The following is a 14,669-nucleotide window of genomic DNA, read 5'->3' as shown; positions in this document are numbered from 1 at the left end:
TCTACCTCAGTATAATGGAAGTTGGTCGCGCAATTTCGTGGATTGGTTGATGTTAGACACTAAGACCATTGGATGTCGGCTCAGTGGTCTAATTGGTTAAGTGCCTGGCGCGAGACCGATAGGTCCTGGGTTCGAATCTCGCAGGGAGCGTGATCGTGGATGCGCACTGCTGAAGAGTCCCATACTGGGACGAAACGGCCGTCCAGTGCTTCCAGGTTTCCAACGGTGGTCTAACATCAATTGATTCATGATCTCAATCAAAAATTGATCACGTTTTCTTTTCTCCACGTTATGTCTAGTCAAGTATCAACTGAAGTGTAATAACGCGACAATTGATATATTTCTATATACTGGCACAGAATTCAAAATGAATGCATGATATTGTTATAATGACTAATTTATTGTCTTAACTAAAACTTAGTTCCTCCATAGTCTTTACATATAATTTTTTAATATACTTAACATATTTTAACGTTCATTCTTCATCAATGTTTTTTACATGACTTTATTAAGAAAAAATTGGTTAGAAGTATTATGATAGATCATACACCTATTTTTAATGTGAGTAGAACAACAAGTACCAATCGTACAACTAGTGATACTGTTTTAAATAACATAACTAATAGACCATAGCTTCTACAGAAAGACATAATAGTTTAAACGTTGCCCATCACATTTCCGTAAATGTTAATATGGTATTCATTAAAAATGAACAATACTCTAGTCGTTTATAAATGTGTAATATGTGTTTGAAAGTAATGTCAAAAAAATAATGAGAGACATCCTCGCCAAAATAGTATTGTGTTAATGAGTCAATCACTAGTAAATAAAAACAGCTTCTGAAACTTTGTAACTGTCCTAAGTCAGGGTTTTCTTCATTTTGTTAAAAAAGAAAGGAATTTCTAGTCATAACCTTTATTGCTTAACTATAATAAACGTTTCCACTTACTTTTATACTAAAGAAATTTCTGTCAAGGTGAACCACAGTTTAATGACTTTTTTTCAAACTATTCCTATAAGGAAAAACAGTGGAGAATAAACTGTTTTCTAAGTACCTAACTGTATATTCATTAAAAGCTACAGATGGATCAAAACAACTTTCACTGATCCCTTGTACAATTTGAAACATTCTATGAAACATTCTGCATACTAAAGTTATTTACATTTATTACTCAAGTTATTTGTGATATATAGCTCATAGGTGATGTATACATTGATCAAATTAGCCTGTTTATTACTAAAGATATAATTCAAAACAGGGAAATATTTATTATAATTATAAAAACAATTCGGCTGACGAATATAATTTATTAAATCATACATCAAAATGTTTGATACGTTAGATTTGTTGTATATGCACATCAAACCATGCACGTTTCGATAGAAATAGAATCACTTTTTGTGAGTAAATAATCAAGCCAAGAGATAGTTACCATTTATATAATAATTCTTTCTTGGTAAATAAAACCAACTATATTGAAAAATAGCTACTGTTTAGTTTTTGTATAGATTGATGCACTGCCAAGTACGCGTGTCTGTAATAAAGGTTTAACAATTAGTTTTAATCGATTTAAGATGAAATTCCATAGCCAATATTTGTATTTATATAGTACATAGAAAATGCCAGTTTTATACACTTTAATCTGTGGATATATAAATATGCGGCGTAATCAAGATTTATTGTATTATTATGCAAACGGGTGTTTATGAATACTTGATTTATTGAAGATAATATCGCATCAAATCATTATCAACTGTAGAAGTATTAAAAATTATAAAGAACTAAATAACTAATTTATCTTCATTGAACATTCATTTTAACTCATAGAAACGGTTTCATATAGAGATTTGTAAATTGACCAATCAGTCTACTATCATCAATAACGACGAATGATTTTCTTCTAAACCTACAACTTGAGTAAAGTTGAAAGATGTATGCAGGCGCATTAGATTTCAATAGATTAACCGTGTTGTGTTTACCATAAAACTTGAATGTTCTTATCTGAACAAATGTATAAATTCCTAAACATTTTACAGACTAAAATGAGGCAACTGTTTATTAGCTTTTTACACTGTAGTTTATATTTGATATAGGACTCCTTAACATATGTATTACACACTATATGTAACACTTTAAGTATACAATTAGTGATCGTTTACATTAAAAAATGGACTATATTTAAGAAATGATACATATTACATCTCAACTATTGGAATTACTACAAATTCCACAAAACCCCTTCTGATACTAATCAACATATGCTTACTAGTGATTGGCTTCAAGATATATATCCTGGAGTTCTAGTGAGAAGCAGTGAACAGTGGAGTTCAACCGGGTCAGTAGTGAGATGGTAACTAACTAGTGACAATGGTAGATGTGTCGCTCAATTTCGTGGATTAATTAAAGTTAGACGTTAACACCGTTGGATGCCGGCTTAGTGGTCTAGTGGTTAAGCGCTCCCGCGCGAGACCGATAAGTCCTGGGTTCGAATCCCGCGAGTGGGCTCCTGGATGCGCATTTCTGAGGAGTCTCATACTAGGGCGAAATGGCCGTTCAGTACTTCCAGAATTTTCATGGTGATCTATCTTCAACTGACTCTTGATCTTAACTATTGAAATCACTACAATCTCCACAAAACCCCTTCTAACACATATTACATACTTTAAATCATAGAGATTTTATTTCATTTTTTTTCTATCGAATTAAATTTACATAGAGCTTATCCTTTCACATAAACAAACACTTGAATTAAGCTTATTAATAAACTTATCAACATAAAAGTGTTTGATACATATTATTGTCTAAACTTTACAGCTTATAGAGAACAGTTGATTTCATACAAATAAATGAAAGAAAAAAAAGAATTAATTCGGTTAATACTTTAAATAATAAACAAAAGGAAAATCATCGGACAATCGATTAACTAGTTTATAATAGAACTCATACACAATGTATGTATCAAACGGTAATAGATTGAATATGATTGATACAAAAATAAATAACAAGCAAACTAATAAATTATAGAAAGTAATATATTTAATCTTAATAATTCATTAGGGAATATAAAAAGTCATTCTTAAAAAAAAAAAAATGACAATTCGACTTGTAATTTACACAATAAGATGATCAATTTATGTTTTGTATTGATAGACGATATTTATTTTTTCTTATCAGTTACCATGAGAAACTATTGATGAGAATATTAGATTTGAAAAGGTTTCTAGTGTAATTCAATAAACAGTAACCTAAAGTTTATTATCAACTTAACTAGATATGGATCACAAGACTTTCTTATTAAATACTTAAATTGTACTAAAAACTATAAGAGAAAATATTTATTTTAGTAGAATTATTACCAAGATAGATGGAAGATAGATTATTGTTTAAAAAAATTCAGTATGGTTTTGATAATATACTAACCAATGACAATTTGAGGGTATGAATGTATTATCGAATCTCTTTATGATATTTTATTTGACCCAGTAAATTATTTTTGCTGGTTATGATTGAATGAAAAGATTAGATATAATTGGAAGTAATTTTTTAATAGATGAATTCATAAGTTAATTGAAGATAGATCACTATGAAAAACTTGAAAGTACTGAACGGCTGTTTCGTCCTAGTATAGGACTCCTCAGAAGTGCGTATCTACGACACCGCCCCTGAAAGATTCGAACTCTGGACCTATCAGTCTTGCACTCGAGTGCTTAACTTTTAGATTACTGAGCCGGCATCCAATGGTGTTAATGTCTAACTCCAACTAGTCCACAGGACACTTGGAAGTTTTTGATTTAAGCAGTCATAAATTTAGGATTTTTTCGTTTAGAGTACTCAAATAATGATAAGTTATTCATCGCGTTCTTAACATTGTTTATCTAGTTCCCATGTATAAAGAAAGAATAATAGTGATTCATTTATTTAACTTCATAAGGATCCTAAGTACTATTTTCTTAACTTTCTAAAAACATCACATCCTATTGTTTGTTAATGGGTAATATAAGAAATTAAGTTGGAAAACATCTAAAAGTGTATAGTTTTTCTAGGTTATTTTACGTAAAATAGAATAAATTGTTTTGTTGAAATCGCATTATAGAAATAGGGTGAATGTTTAATTGTCATATTAAAAACGAATACCACAAACAAAACATGGACATGAAGCTAATGAAATTATAGCATGGTAAGATAATTATTTCCAGCTTATTTAGTTAGAACCACAAAAATGATAAACTGGGTATGAAATATGTCCAATCTTCAGGAAAAAAATATTTATGCAAAAAAATCGAACAGCTAAAAACACCAGTAAGTAATAATATAATAATATAGTTTTAGGCTTTCTGTCAATTCAATGATGTAACAATGGGTAATTAATGTTTTATTGGAGAAGACAGTCATACCACATTAATATGATAAGATGAGTTTACCGCCGAAATGAGGTTAATCAGTAAAAGTTACTGAAAATCCTGAATAGTTCAAGCAAAGGTGCTTTTTTGCTTGATTATACTCAACTGTATTATTATCTTAAGTATAAAAAACTTCTGAAATACATGAACTTTCTAACAGTTTTGTACTTCTTTAGATGATCTGAAATTTGTTTTTGAGGACACATCGATGCACCACAATATTCACATTAGCGTTGTGTGAACATTATATACGGTTTGAAGATAAGTAGTATCTGGAGGTTATTACAGTTGTAGAGTTCAACGATAAGCTGAATTCACAACAATCTAGATAAGTATTTAAAAACAAATATCAAAATTGTTTATCGATTATACAAGTACTAAATTTCACGTGTTGCCATTATTCTACTGGTTACTTCATTGATTCTACCATTGACTATAACTTGGAAAGCATATTTCTTGAACCTTATTACATGAGTAGAAGATCTATAAAATCATGTAGTATATATATAATAAATTACTTTGTTTAAAAATTGACATTTGCCAAATATTCCCAAGTGTTTTGATAACGTTTATAACTTTTAAAACCTCTCTAATGAAATTAGAGGTTATAACGATTGAAAGTGCTACAAAATTTATTGATGAATTGGTTGAAATTTAAATTCAGAACCACTTGAAGTAAACCCAGTAGCTGAAAATGGAATGTACTATCTGTAAAGATTTAGAGTTCTGTGTTTGATTTTATAAGTTAATGTATGTTTAGAGTTATATCTCCAAAAATGTTTGCAATCCTTTTTAACCGATAGTATGCTTGGTGATTAAAAAACCTTACAGGAAATCAATGACTCCAGCTAGTTGTAGAAACCTAAGGAAATGGAATTTTTCTTATTATATAAAATAACAAAGAAAGTCACTTTTCATGAAATAAATAGGTTTTTTCTGATAGAAAAATACTTTTACTTCATCATAACAAAAAAATTTTAAATCAGAACCATAAAATAAATAAAACGTTAACTCACTGAGAACAGTTTTTCACTATCATTTGACATTGGTGTTTCCATCTTGACGACTTCCGATGCACTACTATCCATTCCCATACAAATCAGTCAAAATATAAAACCGGTCACAAAATATCAACCGATTGTTTGATTAAAAACTACTAAAGTTTATAAACTGGACGATCAATATGCCTATTTCTCTCATACACTCACAATCGAAAATTATCTATACGTAAATTTACATAACTAATTCTAGAGTATGGGAACCTATTTGCCTGTGTTCAGTGTTGTGTCTTTCATACTATCACCTCATGAAATAAATCGTAAATAAAACTCTTGGTAAGAACAGCCAATCGAATCACTATAGTGGGGGTGGGATGAGTATACAAAATACTGATTAGTTGTTAGTTAGGCTAAAAGAATTTTTGACTCAACTAATGTATTTTTCATAAAGCACATTTAAGTGGTGTTTAAACCTATATATGTCTGTTATGTATATTTGGCTTTGGTTAGCACAACAGAGTAATATACAGAGTAATGTACATAGGAAATTAATAATATGTTATACTATATACCCATAAAATGTTTTAATTTTATGTACTTCGAAAATGTAAAGCAATCGAAAGTTTTGGGTGTAACACGTTTTCTTCGACTAGATCCCAAATATTATACTGGTTTGTATAATTTGTACAAACATAACATTAAATTGAGCTTTAACATGTAAATAAACCAACAACACTGTATACGATTGGTCAGGATTAATAGGTTTGTTTCAATGATATACGTGGATTATCTGTTTGATACTTCGGTACTTTAATATCTATCAGATAAGATGCATTTATAATGGTTAACAGGTAAGGGCTGAAAACTTTCTAAAAGTTAAAAAAGAATTTTCTAATTTAGCAGTAACATTAGTTTAGGATTTTGAGTTACTTTTTCTGTATGGGTATAAATTACGTATAACAGGTGGATTAATTTTTTTAAACAAACTTCAACTAGCTTTAAAAAACTTGTATTGTGGCTGATGCATGAAAATCACATCATATAGTTTAAATTAAAAATAAATAAGAGTCTTAAGGCTAAGACTTTGGTTTTGCACGGTAATGTCATTTACCTGGATAACTCATATTCAATACCTGTCAACACATGTTTTTCTAGGATAAAATTACCGCTTTCATACTGATCAGTTAGAGTCACTTTATTTTATTAATTACAGTACAGGTTATTTAGAACTGCAAGTTTTAATTTATCGTCACTGATACAGAGAAAAATATTTATACACAGAACTGTTGATGATGTCTTCTTTAGTTTTGTGGCTTAATAAATTGATCTCATTCGTCATGTAAAAATCAATGACCCTCACTTTCGACATAGTATATTTTCGTTACTGGATATGTATATAAAAGTAAAGGTGAGTGAATTTATCGGGAACTAACTGTAAATATTTGTTTTGTAAAATCTACACAATCATCAGAACTATTCAAAGTGCTTTTAATATATATTATGTGAACAGTATTTGGGTCTAAGACAAGAGTCTCGTCCTATTTGTTAGCTTGATATACCTGAATTCCAATGTTGACGTTCACTCAAACCCAGTATTTTTCACTTCTAATAAAAACATATTATTTACTGAACTACTGAATTCATGTAGCAATAAACTTATTCAGTAGATATGAAAGTATTAGTATGAGTTTGATCAATTGCAGTCCTGTAAGTTAACAAAGTGAGATTAAAAACCTTTACTTATTTTTAAACGATTAAAGATTATTATTAGTACAGAGTGTAAACTTCAAGTTTTACTCTGTTCAATATTTATCACCTACGTTTTCTAATTAATAACTGCCTATTTATTTAAATGATTTTTTAACGATATGTTATTTGATAAAACATTATGACCGGGATATTTTGCATAATTTATTTTATCAAGGTGTAAGTTATTGATTATTATTATTGTCAATTATTTACTTATAATTAAGTTTTATTTGGTATTGTATTAAATTTGTCTTAGTAATTAAGTTGTAGTATCTACTAAATAACATACTGATAATTCACAATTCAACTTCAACGTATTATGTCATCATTATTCAGAACAATAAGTTTTAAAAATAATAATTAATTTCTTTTCTTGTTGTTCTGTTTGTACTATTTTGTTAAGGACGTTAGATCCTCAGAACTCACTTGGAAAGGGACCTAGTTTTGTAATTTTATTTAGAAAATTTGAATTCTTTTGTTCTCACGCCAAAAGCTCTCTTTTCACCTTCATATCGTATTTCCCACTTGGGGGAATCTTAAATGCTATTGGTCTGTTGTGTCTTTTAGTATACTATTTTGTAACTCTCCACAAGGACGGTTTTGTGCTGTATATACATATTTTGATTTGTGTTTGTTGTTATCGCTCGTTTTCTGGCTGTTTGCGGAATATACTTCCTCATTCCAAGCTTGGACTTCTTCCTATAGTTAGAGGGCCTGGGGAGTATCGAATAGCTAGCTTGTTGGTCTTCGGTCACCGAGTCTTTGTTTCCGTTCTCAGTCTAAGTGACCTCGTAACCGCTTCAAACCTAGCATATTTAAACTTGGATTAATTTTGATTTGGTTATTTATTTATTCTCTGAAGAAGTGGCTTTCTCGAAGTCTCGAAACGTCAGAAAATCTGATTTTTTTACTTAGTTGGATATTACAAATCTATTAATTAATCAATAACAATCGACCCAATGCTCAATTTATTTGAAATTATCAAATCAAACCTTGGTAATGATACCTACATATAGGATTAATTTTGATTTGGTTATTTATTCTCTGAAGAAGTGGTTTATACTAAGTCACGAAACGTCTGAAAGTCTATTTTTTTCACTTATTGGGATATTACAAATATGTTATTTATAATAATCAGTTTGTTTAATACTACATACTTAATTATAAAGAAGATCATTCCGAACAAAACATGAAACATATAACTTGTGAATGACTCAAAGTCCATGTATAAAAGGGTATAAATATTTACTTTAATGATCATATGGACCTTTAGTTTACTTGTTTTTCTCTACGGACTACAAAATTTGAACATGTAAAGTTGAATATTGTCATTCAGATTTCGTTCCAGGATGATGATTTAGAGTTGTTGTTGTCTGAGAAGAAGTATTTTTAAAAAACCTCAGACAGCATGTAGTTGTGTAAATATATTTATTGATCATTTACTTTTTATACAGAAAAAATCGATAAGTGCTTCGTGGTTCAGAAATCGGAATATGATATTTTTTGCTATAGTGTACTAATATATTGACATCATACAAGATAAAATGTTTTATTTTACTTCCGTTTACCATCAAGTAATGTACTACTTAATCGATAGTTTCTGATCAAAAATAAATAAATAAACAAACCAATAAATCTATAAATTTTCATCTGATCTATAATATTAAGACTACAAACCTTTTAATGCCCCCAAATGCCCTGGTACGGCCGAGAGTGGGGAGAGTCTGCTCTTCCTCTCGAAATGCTCCCACATGGCCACGCGTATATAGCCTCTGCCAGGGAAGTCCTACTCCCTGCCTTCTCGTGGCAGGGGTGTTGTTTACGAAGTTGAGAGGACGAAACGCGAATGTCCGGCGCTTTAACCGGGTTGGTGAACATGGGGAGTCCACCTAGGAGGTTGGAAAACCCTGATTCCAAACCAATGGTGCACATGGGCTCCAGTATCCTGCGGGAACAAGTGGCGTATGAACCAATTGTTGGTCACCGGCTTCCATGGGACTGCATCTCCTCACGATGCTCCACTGCCTTGTGGATCAGACCTTCAGGTCGAAGACTCCGGGTGTGGCCCCCTAAGAAAACCACCTGCTTCGGTTTGGGCACTCGGGCAGTATCACAGCCCTCACACATATCAAATGAGATTTATGTGGCGGATATGTATTTGGTGCCTCCTTTTGCCAATATCTATATGTTAAAATAAATAAATAGATAAAAGTCATTTTACTATTTTCTAGGATATGTTCATTAGTAAAAGAAAGAGATTAGGCAATGTTGTTTTTAAATTTAGGCATTAAATTAATTATTTTACTCAAAGCATATTGGTGCAAGTACAACGGATTCTTATACATGTTTTTATTGTTTCTAACACTTTTATTATGTATTACACTTTAAGAATCGTATAGGTTTACGTGAGTAAGTTAACATTGTGACTATCAGTGTTTTTAATAGGACCATAATTTAGATCGTCTAGTAGTAAGAGCATTTAGTTATACATTAATAGATAATGGGTTCAAGTTCACTCTTTTGGTTTGGCAAGCCTTGCGGTTATGATACTCGCCCCTACATACATAAATCTGTATTTAGTGACCGGGTTATGTCAAGGTTAAACTGTAGAAAGCTTTATTTTAAAAATTAGTTCTTCATGTCACATTTTTTCCGATGAGGACTAATGAAGCTGGAAACTAGGATATTTTTGTCTTCTAATATTTATCAGTTATATTTGTACTCTTAAAGAAACTCATAGTATATGAGATTTTAAGGCTAATTTCAAAAGTCAATTTGTAGTGCATAATGTTCAAGTTTAAGATAACTCTTAGAATCCATGCATAATTACATATATTGTTCATGTCAAGCAATAAGTGTTAAACTTTTCCAAGATTTACCTTCCGAAGGCCAATTAAAATTTGCTAATATTGTAACATATTGAAATCGAATGAAACCTCTTTAGCTAGATTTTTATCGAGGACGACTATAAAATAATAAAAAATTCCGGTATCATTTACTTATTTCATGATTCTAATCATCATACATTAATATTTCATGAAATAAATCTGGTAAAAGGAGAGAGAAAATCTACCACAATCTTTGTCAAGCAACAATAAGTTTTTAACAGTCAAAATCTTCGTTTTAGGTTACTCTTTTGTGTATGTTATTGAATACAATTTTAATATAATTGAGTATATTGGTATACTAAAAATGACAAATTGCACTAAACAACTTTTGATACATCTCAGTTTACTTGTGACATAATAAGCAATTGATCGAAGTTAATGAAATGATATGACAGATTGATATGAACTCTTCTGTTAACTGATATTAGGTGAAACACATGTAACTTGTTTACACTATTAGTTATATCGTATGTACTGATAAAAAATTAACCTTGGCATATCATTCACGTACATTCCATACATAAATGAGCTTCTAAGTATGGATATATATTTATCCATTTTCGAATCTTATTTCTATGTTTTTGAATTATATACTAGTTCATTTAAAGACTTGTACTGGGAGTTGATGTAAATTCGGTCTTCAAACATTATCTAATCATTCTCATCACAGTTTGTCTGTTCATGCAAATGCATGAAATATAATCTTCAGGTTACCTTTCGTATTTGGCTTTTAAATGCTTACGTTACATAAATATAGTTAGTCAAAGTATCATATACGAAATTAAATATGAGATATATGGCATCTTTATGGATTAAAGTCTCACTGACAAATTCCAATCTATAATTCCTGAAAACTAATATTTATTAAACACAACTATTTACTAATGTATTTAATCAAACTAAAACTACAACTAAGTGGTTGGGTGATTTGAGCTAATCAATCTCAGTGTTCTGTCATAATCAGAACGACCTACCAAAAAGATTTTACCCTAAATTCTCCATTTTCGGGTTAATAACGATTCCTGTCGACTGATGTGAATAATTCATTTTAACAAATCATATTCAACCATTCTTTTTACACGTTGACGTACCTAGATGCAGTACGCTCGCAATATCCATATTGTTTCTAGTTATCATTTTTTTAGCAAGGTTGTTTTCTACGGGATCATGTTACTGATCCCATCCCCAATCTTCCTCTATTACCCGGGCTTGGGATAGGTAGTAACCTTAGAAGAGCAACAGGTGGAGTTACATAATACTTATAATACAAATTTAATTTTTGAAAAAATATAAAGAACAAACAAAACTCTTATTCTCCTAAAGTAAAAAAAATTGATTGTTTTTATTTACCATCCATAGGAAAGATTTACATCAGTCCCTATATTCACCATTTTTTACATCATCCGTATAAACCGATGAGTTATGTTATGTTTGTCGAGCACGTAAAATGATTATAAATCATATTATTTCTTCTCTTTACTGTTATTTACATTTATTTGAATAATTATCCCTGAAGTTTATTTACTTTAAAGTTCCCTTAAACTTGTTATCAGTTACAATCTACTACAGAAATTATACACTAAGAAAAACTTACTGAACGATTCTGTATTCGAATTCTATGCAAGAAAAGGGTAATTGATGTCAACTTTGAGATTTTTGTAGTCAAAAATCTGGACTCATAAATGAAGATGTCGAGAACACATTGGAAATAATATGTCCCTTTCACATATATCCATGTCTGATAAGAAATATTGTTTGAATTCTGAGCAGAATTTTAGACACGTTGTCAAATATTCGTTATTTTAATTCGAATGTGTCATTTTACTGTTTAGTTTTAGTAAATTAAACTTATGTTATCATCAAATTTGAATCGTAATTAATTATGTTGTAATTTTCATACTAAAATATCTGTTCAAACGATCAACCACGTATGAGGTTTTTTGTAGATGTTTGTATTCTGTCAACTTACGTGATAACCGGACATACTGCTTGAGTTACTAGTCAGTTAAGCTTCCCTCTTTTAATTTAAGTTACCTAGAGTAATTGATCGACTAATTGAGACGAATCACCCGAGACGTTGATCATTATTGTTTTGTCACAATTACTATGAACTGTTTATTTCATAATGAACTAACTTAGGTAAACATGAATGACAGAGTTATTTATGTATGAAAGGAAAACAATCTAAATAAATCCTATATTATGTTCATAATATAAGGACTATCTGGGTAGATAGTGACTTCAATCTAATTTATAATTCATTTTACTCATGCATAGTTTAATTTGTTGACAATCGTGATTACTTATTAGTAGAAAAATCAATATCTTTCTAGAAAGTAACTACCAAATATATATTTCGTCTGAATTATGTACATAGAAGCATATTACATTGATCACAGTACATAAACAAATACTTTCATACATTCAAAGTTCGTGGATGTTTTTTTTTATTTAAAGAAAGGTTTTTCATACAAAATAATATTAACTAACGAATCACTGATAACTAGACAGTAATAGACAAGTGCTTCGTTTTATTATGGGTTAACACTAACATGAGTATATAAGATACAATATCGGGTTTATTCAACAAACTGTCGAGCGTGTTGTATACAGATCCCATTCTTTTATGATAACATTATTAGAAATTTTTTCAAATAAAAAACGAAGTTCGAATTAGATCATTTATATCGTAGTGAATGCACTTTCAGATGTTTACGAACTAAGACGTATAGCATTTCTTTTCCAACAAATGTAGCAGAATAAGATGACTCCAAGTTATTTCTTGGTTTTTCTTCAGCTGCTTACAACTTTATATCATTTAGCTATATAAATGTCCCTTGTAACTCTTCCATAGTTATTACTCCTTTTAATAATCTCATATTATGACATGAATTCGAAACCAGGTGAAGAAAAACCAAGATACAGAGCGCACTGATCCCATCAAGTTCGTTGTTTTTGATATAATCTAATTACGGTGAGACTATAATTTATGGACGACCTTTGATCGACGCCAAAGTGATCTTTAGAGTGTCAACCTACTTACTGTGGTTAAATGAGGGTTATAAAGCAGTTTGAAGAATAAGCATTATGATTTACAATTGATAGGGTTAGGAAATAGATTTAAGATTTTTCATCACGAACTGGCATCAGCTAAGATGTCAAGATGCTATTTAGTCAAGTGGGTGAGTGAATTTTGCGCCAAAATCCAAGACCTGTTATCCTAAATCTGATTGCTTCGTCCAAAAATTATAGTTTCGTCATAATTACTCCATGGGACAAATTATATGAAATTTCTTCGGGTTTATTTTTAATAATTATTCCAACGACGGACCGGGAAAACATAAACTGCAGAAAGTATAATAAACTTTTGAAACTAATCATCATTAACAATCGTGTTGTAGGGCGTTCAAAAGCGTACCAGAGTTCCCCTGTTTTCTAAAATCTTTGGAAATATCAGCACAAAGGATCGATGCAGTAAGGTTCATCACATTTTGTCACCTCTTTTAAAACTCATATTTGGTAACTAAATACTGAGTGCTTAAACTGTAGACTCCTTTACTTGTTATATAACTAATTTCTTCATATTGTTCTAAAGAAAAGTTCGGCAACTTGAATCGATACATATTTACACAAAGTGCTACATTAGAACTGCCAGGCATCCTATTTTATAAGAAAAATTTATGGTGAAAATGAAGTGATTACTAGTAAGTAACTAAGATTAAGCTTTAGTTCTGACATAGCAGAAGATTTTTAAAGTCTGGATGTGTAACTGTATAGCGGGTGTCGGCTAACACGAAAACCTAATTCAAAATTTCTGATGTTTATTTTAGTATCTAAAACTTTCTTTCTATATCACCAACATTGTATCATGAATTCAAAGTCATTAATATTAGAGATTTACCTTGAAAATAACAGTATATATATATATGGAGTTTTTGGTTCAAAGACTTAATAACTTTTTTGACTGAACGTTTAGTAGTAATTGTTGTTAGACTATGTGCAGTCACAATATGCATTATTCAACATCTAGTTGTGTTTTTTCAGAGGTATTTTCATTCATGATTTATACTTAGTTACAAACGTGTTTTTATTATTTAGACAATTGCAACATTCATTAACAATTTTTACAATTACATGCATATTAACAATGAAAATTTAAATACATAGAATTTCCATGTGAAATACTGTAGATATACTGAATTAAATTACAGAACACTGTAAATAGAAAGTTTATTTGAATAATAGAGTCTGGAAAAAACAATTACTCCTTCAACGCTTTTAGGCTTATTTATGTTATATTCTCTTTGTCTTAATTGATAGATTACATACTCAATAAGTGAGTAAATATCCATTTGGTTTCTGTTTATTAGACACCGTAGTTGTAGTTTATGACCTAAAAGAAAATGCAGCTGTATGTTCTGAACTACCCACCAAACGGATAATGATTATTTTTAACCTACTTTATTACGCTATAATAATCAGATATCCTTATTTGCATTCTCATATTGCATTTTCCATACTGGATTCGTTAGCTCTCTTCAGAGTAAAGATCAAGTAACAGAAACATTCAATCTACTTTTTATTAATATAAAAACATTAAGGAATTAGTGGAAGTAATTAGAGTGCCAGTACA

General features: G+C 30.2%; 1 protein-coding gene across 2 annotated transcripts in view; it reads right to left on the bottom strand.

Moving 5' to 3' along the window:
• Nucleotides 1–5,776, bottom strand: part of ANO7_1 (Anoctamin-7) — a 70,937-nt gene extending 65,161 nt beyond the window's left edge. For both annotated transcript variants that reach the window (XM_051209174.1, XM_051209175.1), the window contains exon 1: nucleotides 5,418–5,776. Coding sequence is in view for 1 of the 2 variants with exons in the window: in XM_051209175.1 (XP_051074606.1) it covers nucleotides 5,418–5,495 (78 nt within the window). In the remaining variant the exon portion in view is untranslated. The remainder of the gene's footprint in view (nucleotides 1–5,417) is intronic.
• Nucleotides 5,777–14,669: the final 8,893 nt, after the last annotated feature.

Source organism: Schistosoma haematobium, chromosome 1 (genome assembly GCF_000699445.3).
Source record: "Schistosoma haematobium chromosome 1, whole genome shotgun sequence".
Lineage (NCBI taxonomy): Eukaryota > Metazoa > Platyhelminthes > Trematoda > Strigeidida > Schistosomatidae > Schistosoma > Schistosoma haematobium.
This window is presented reverse-complemented; position numbering and strand designations above follow the sequence as displayed.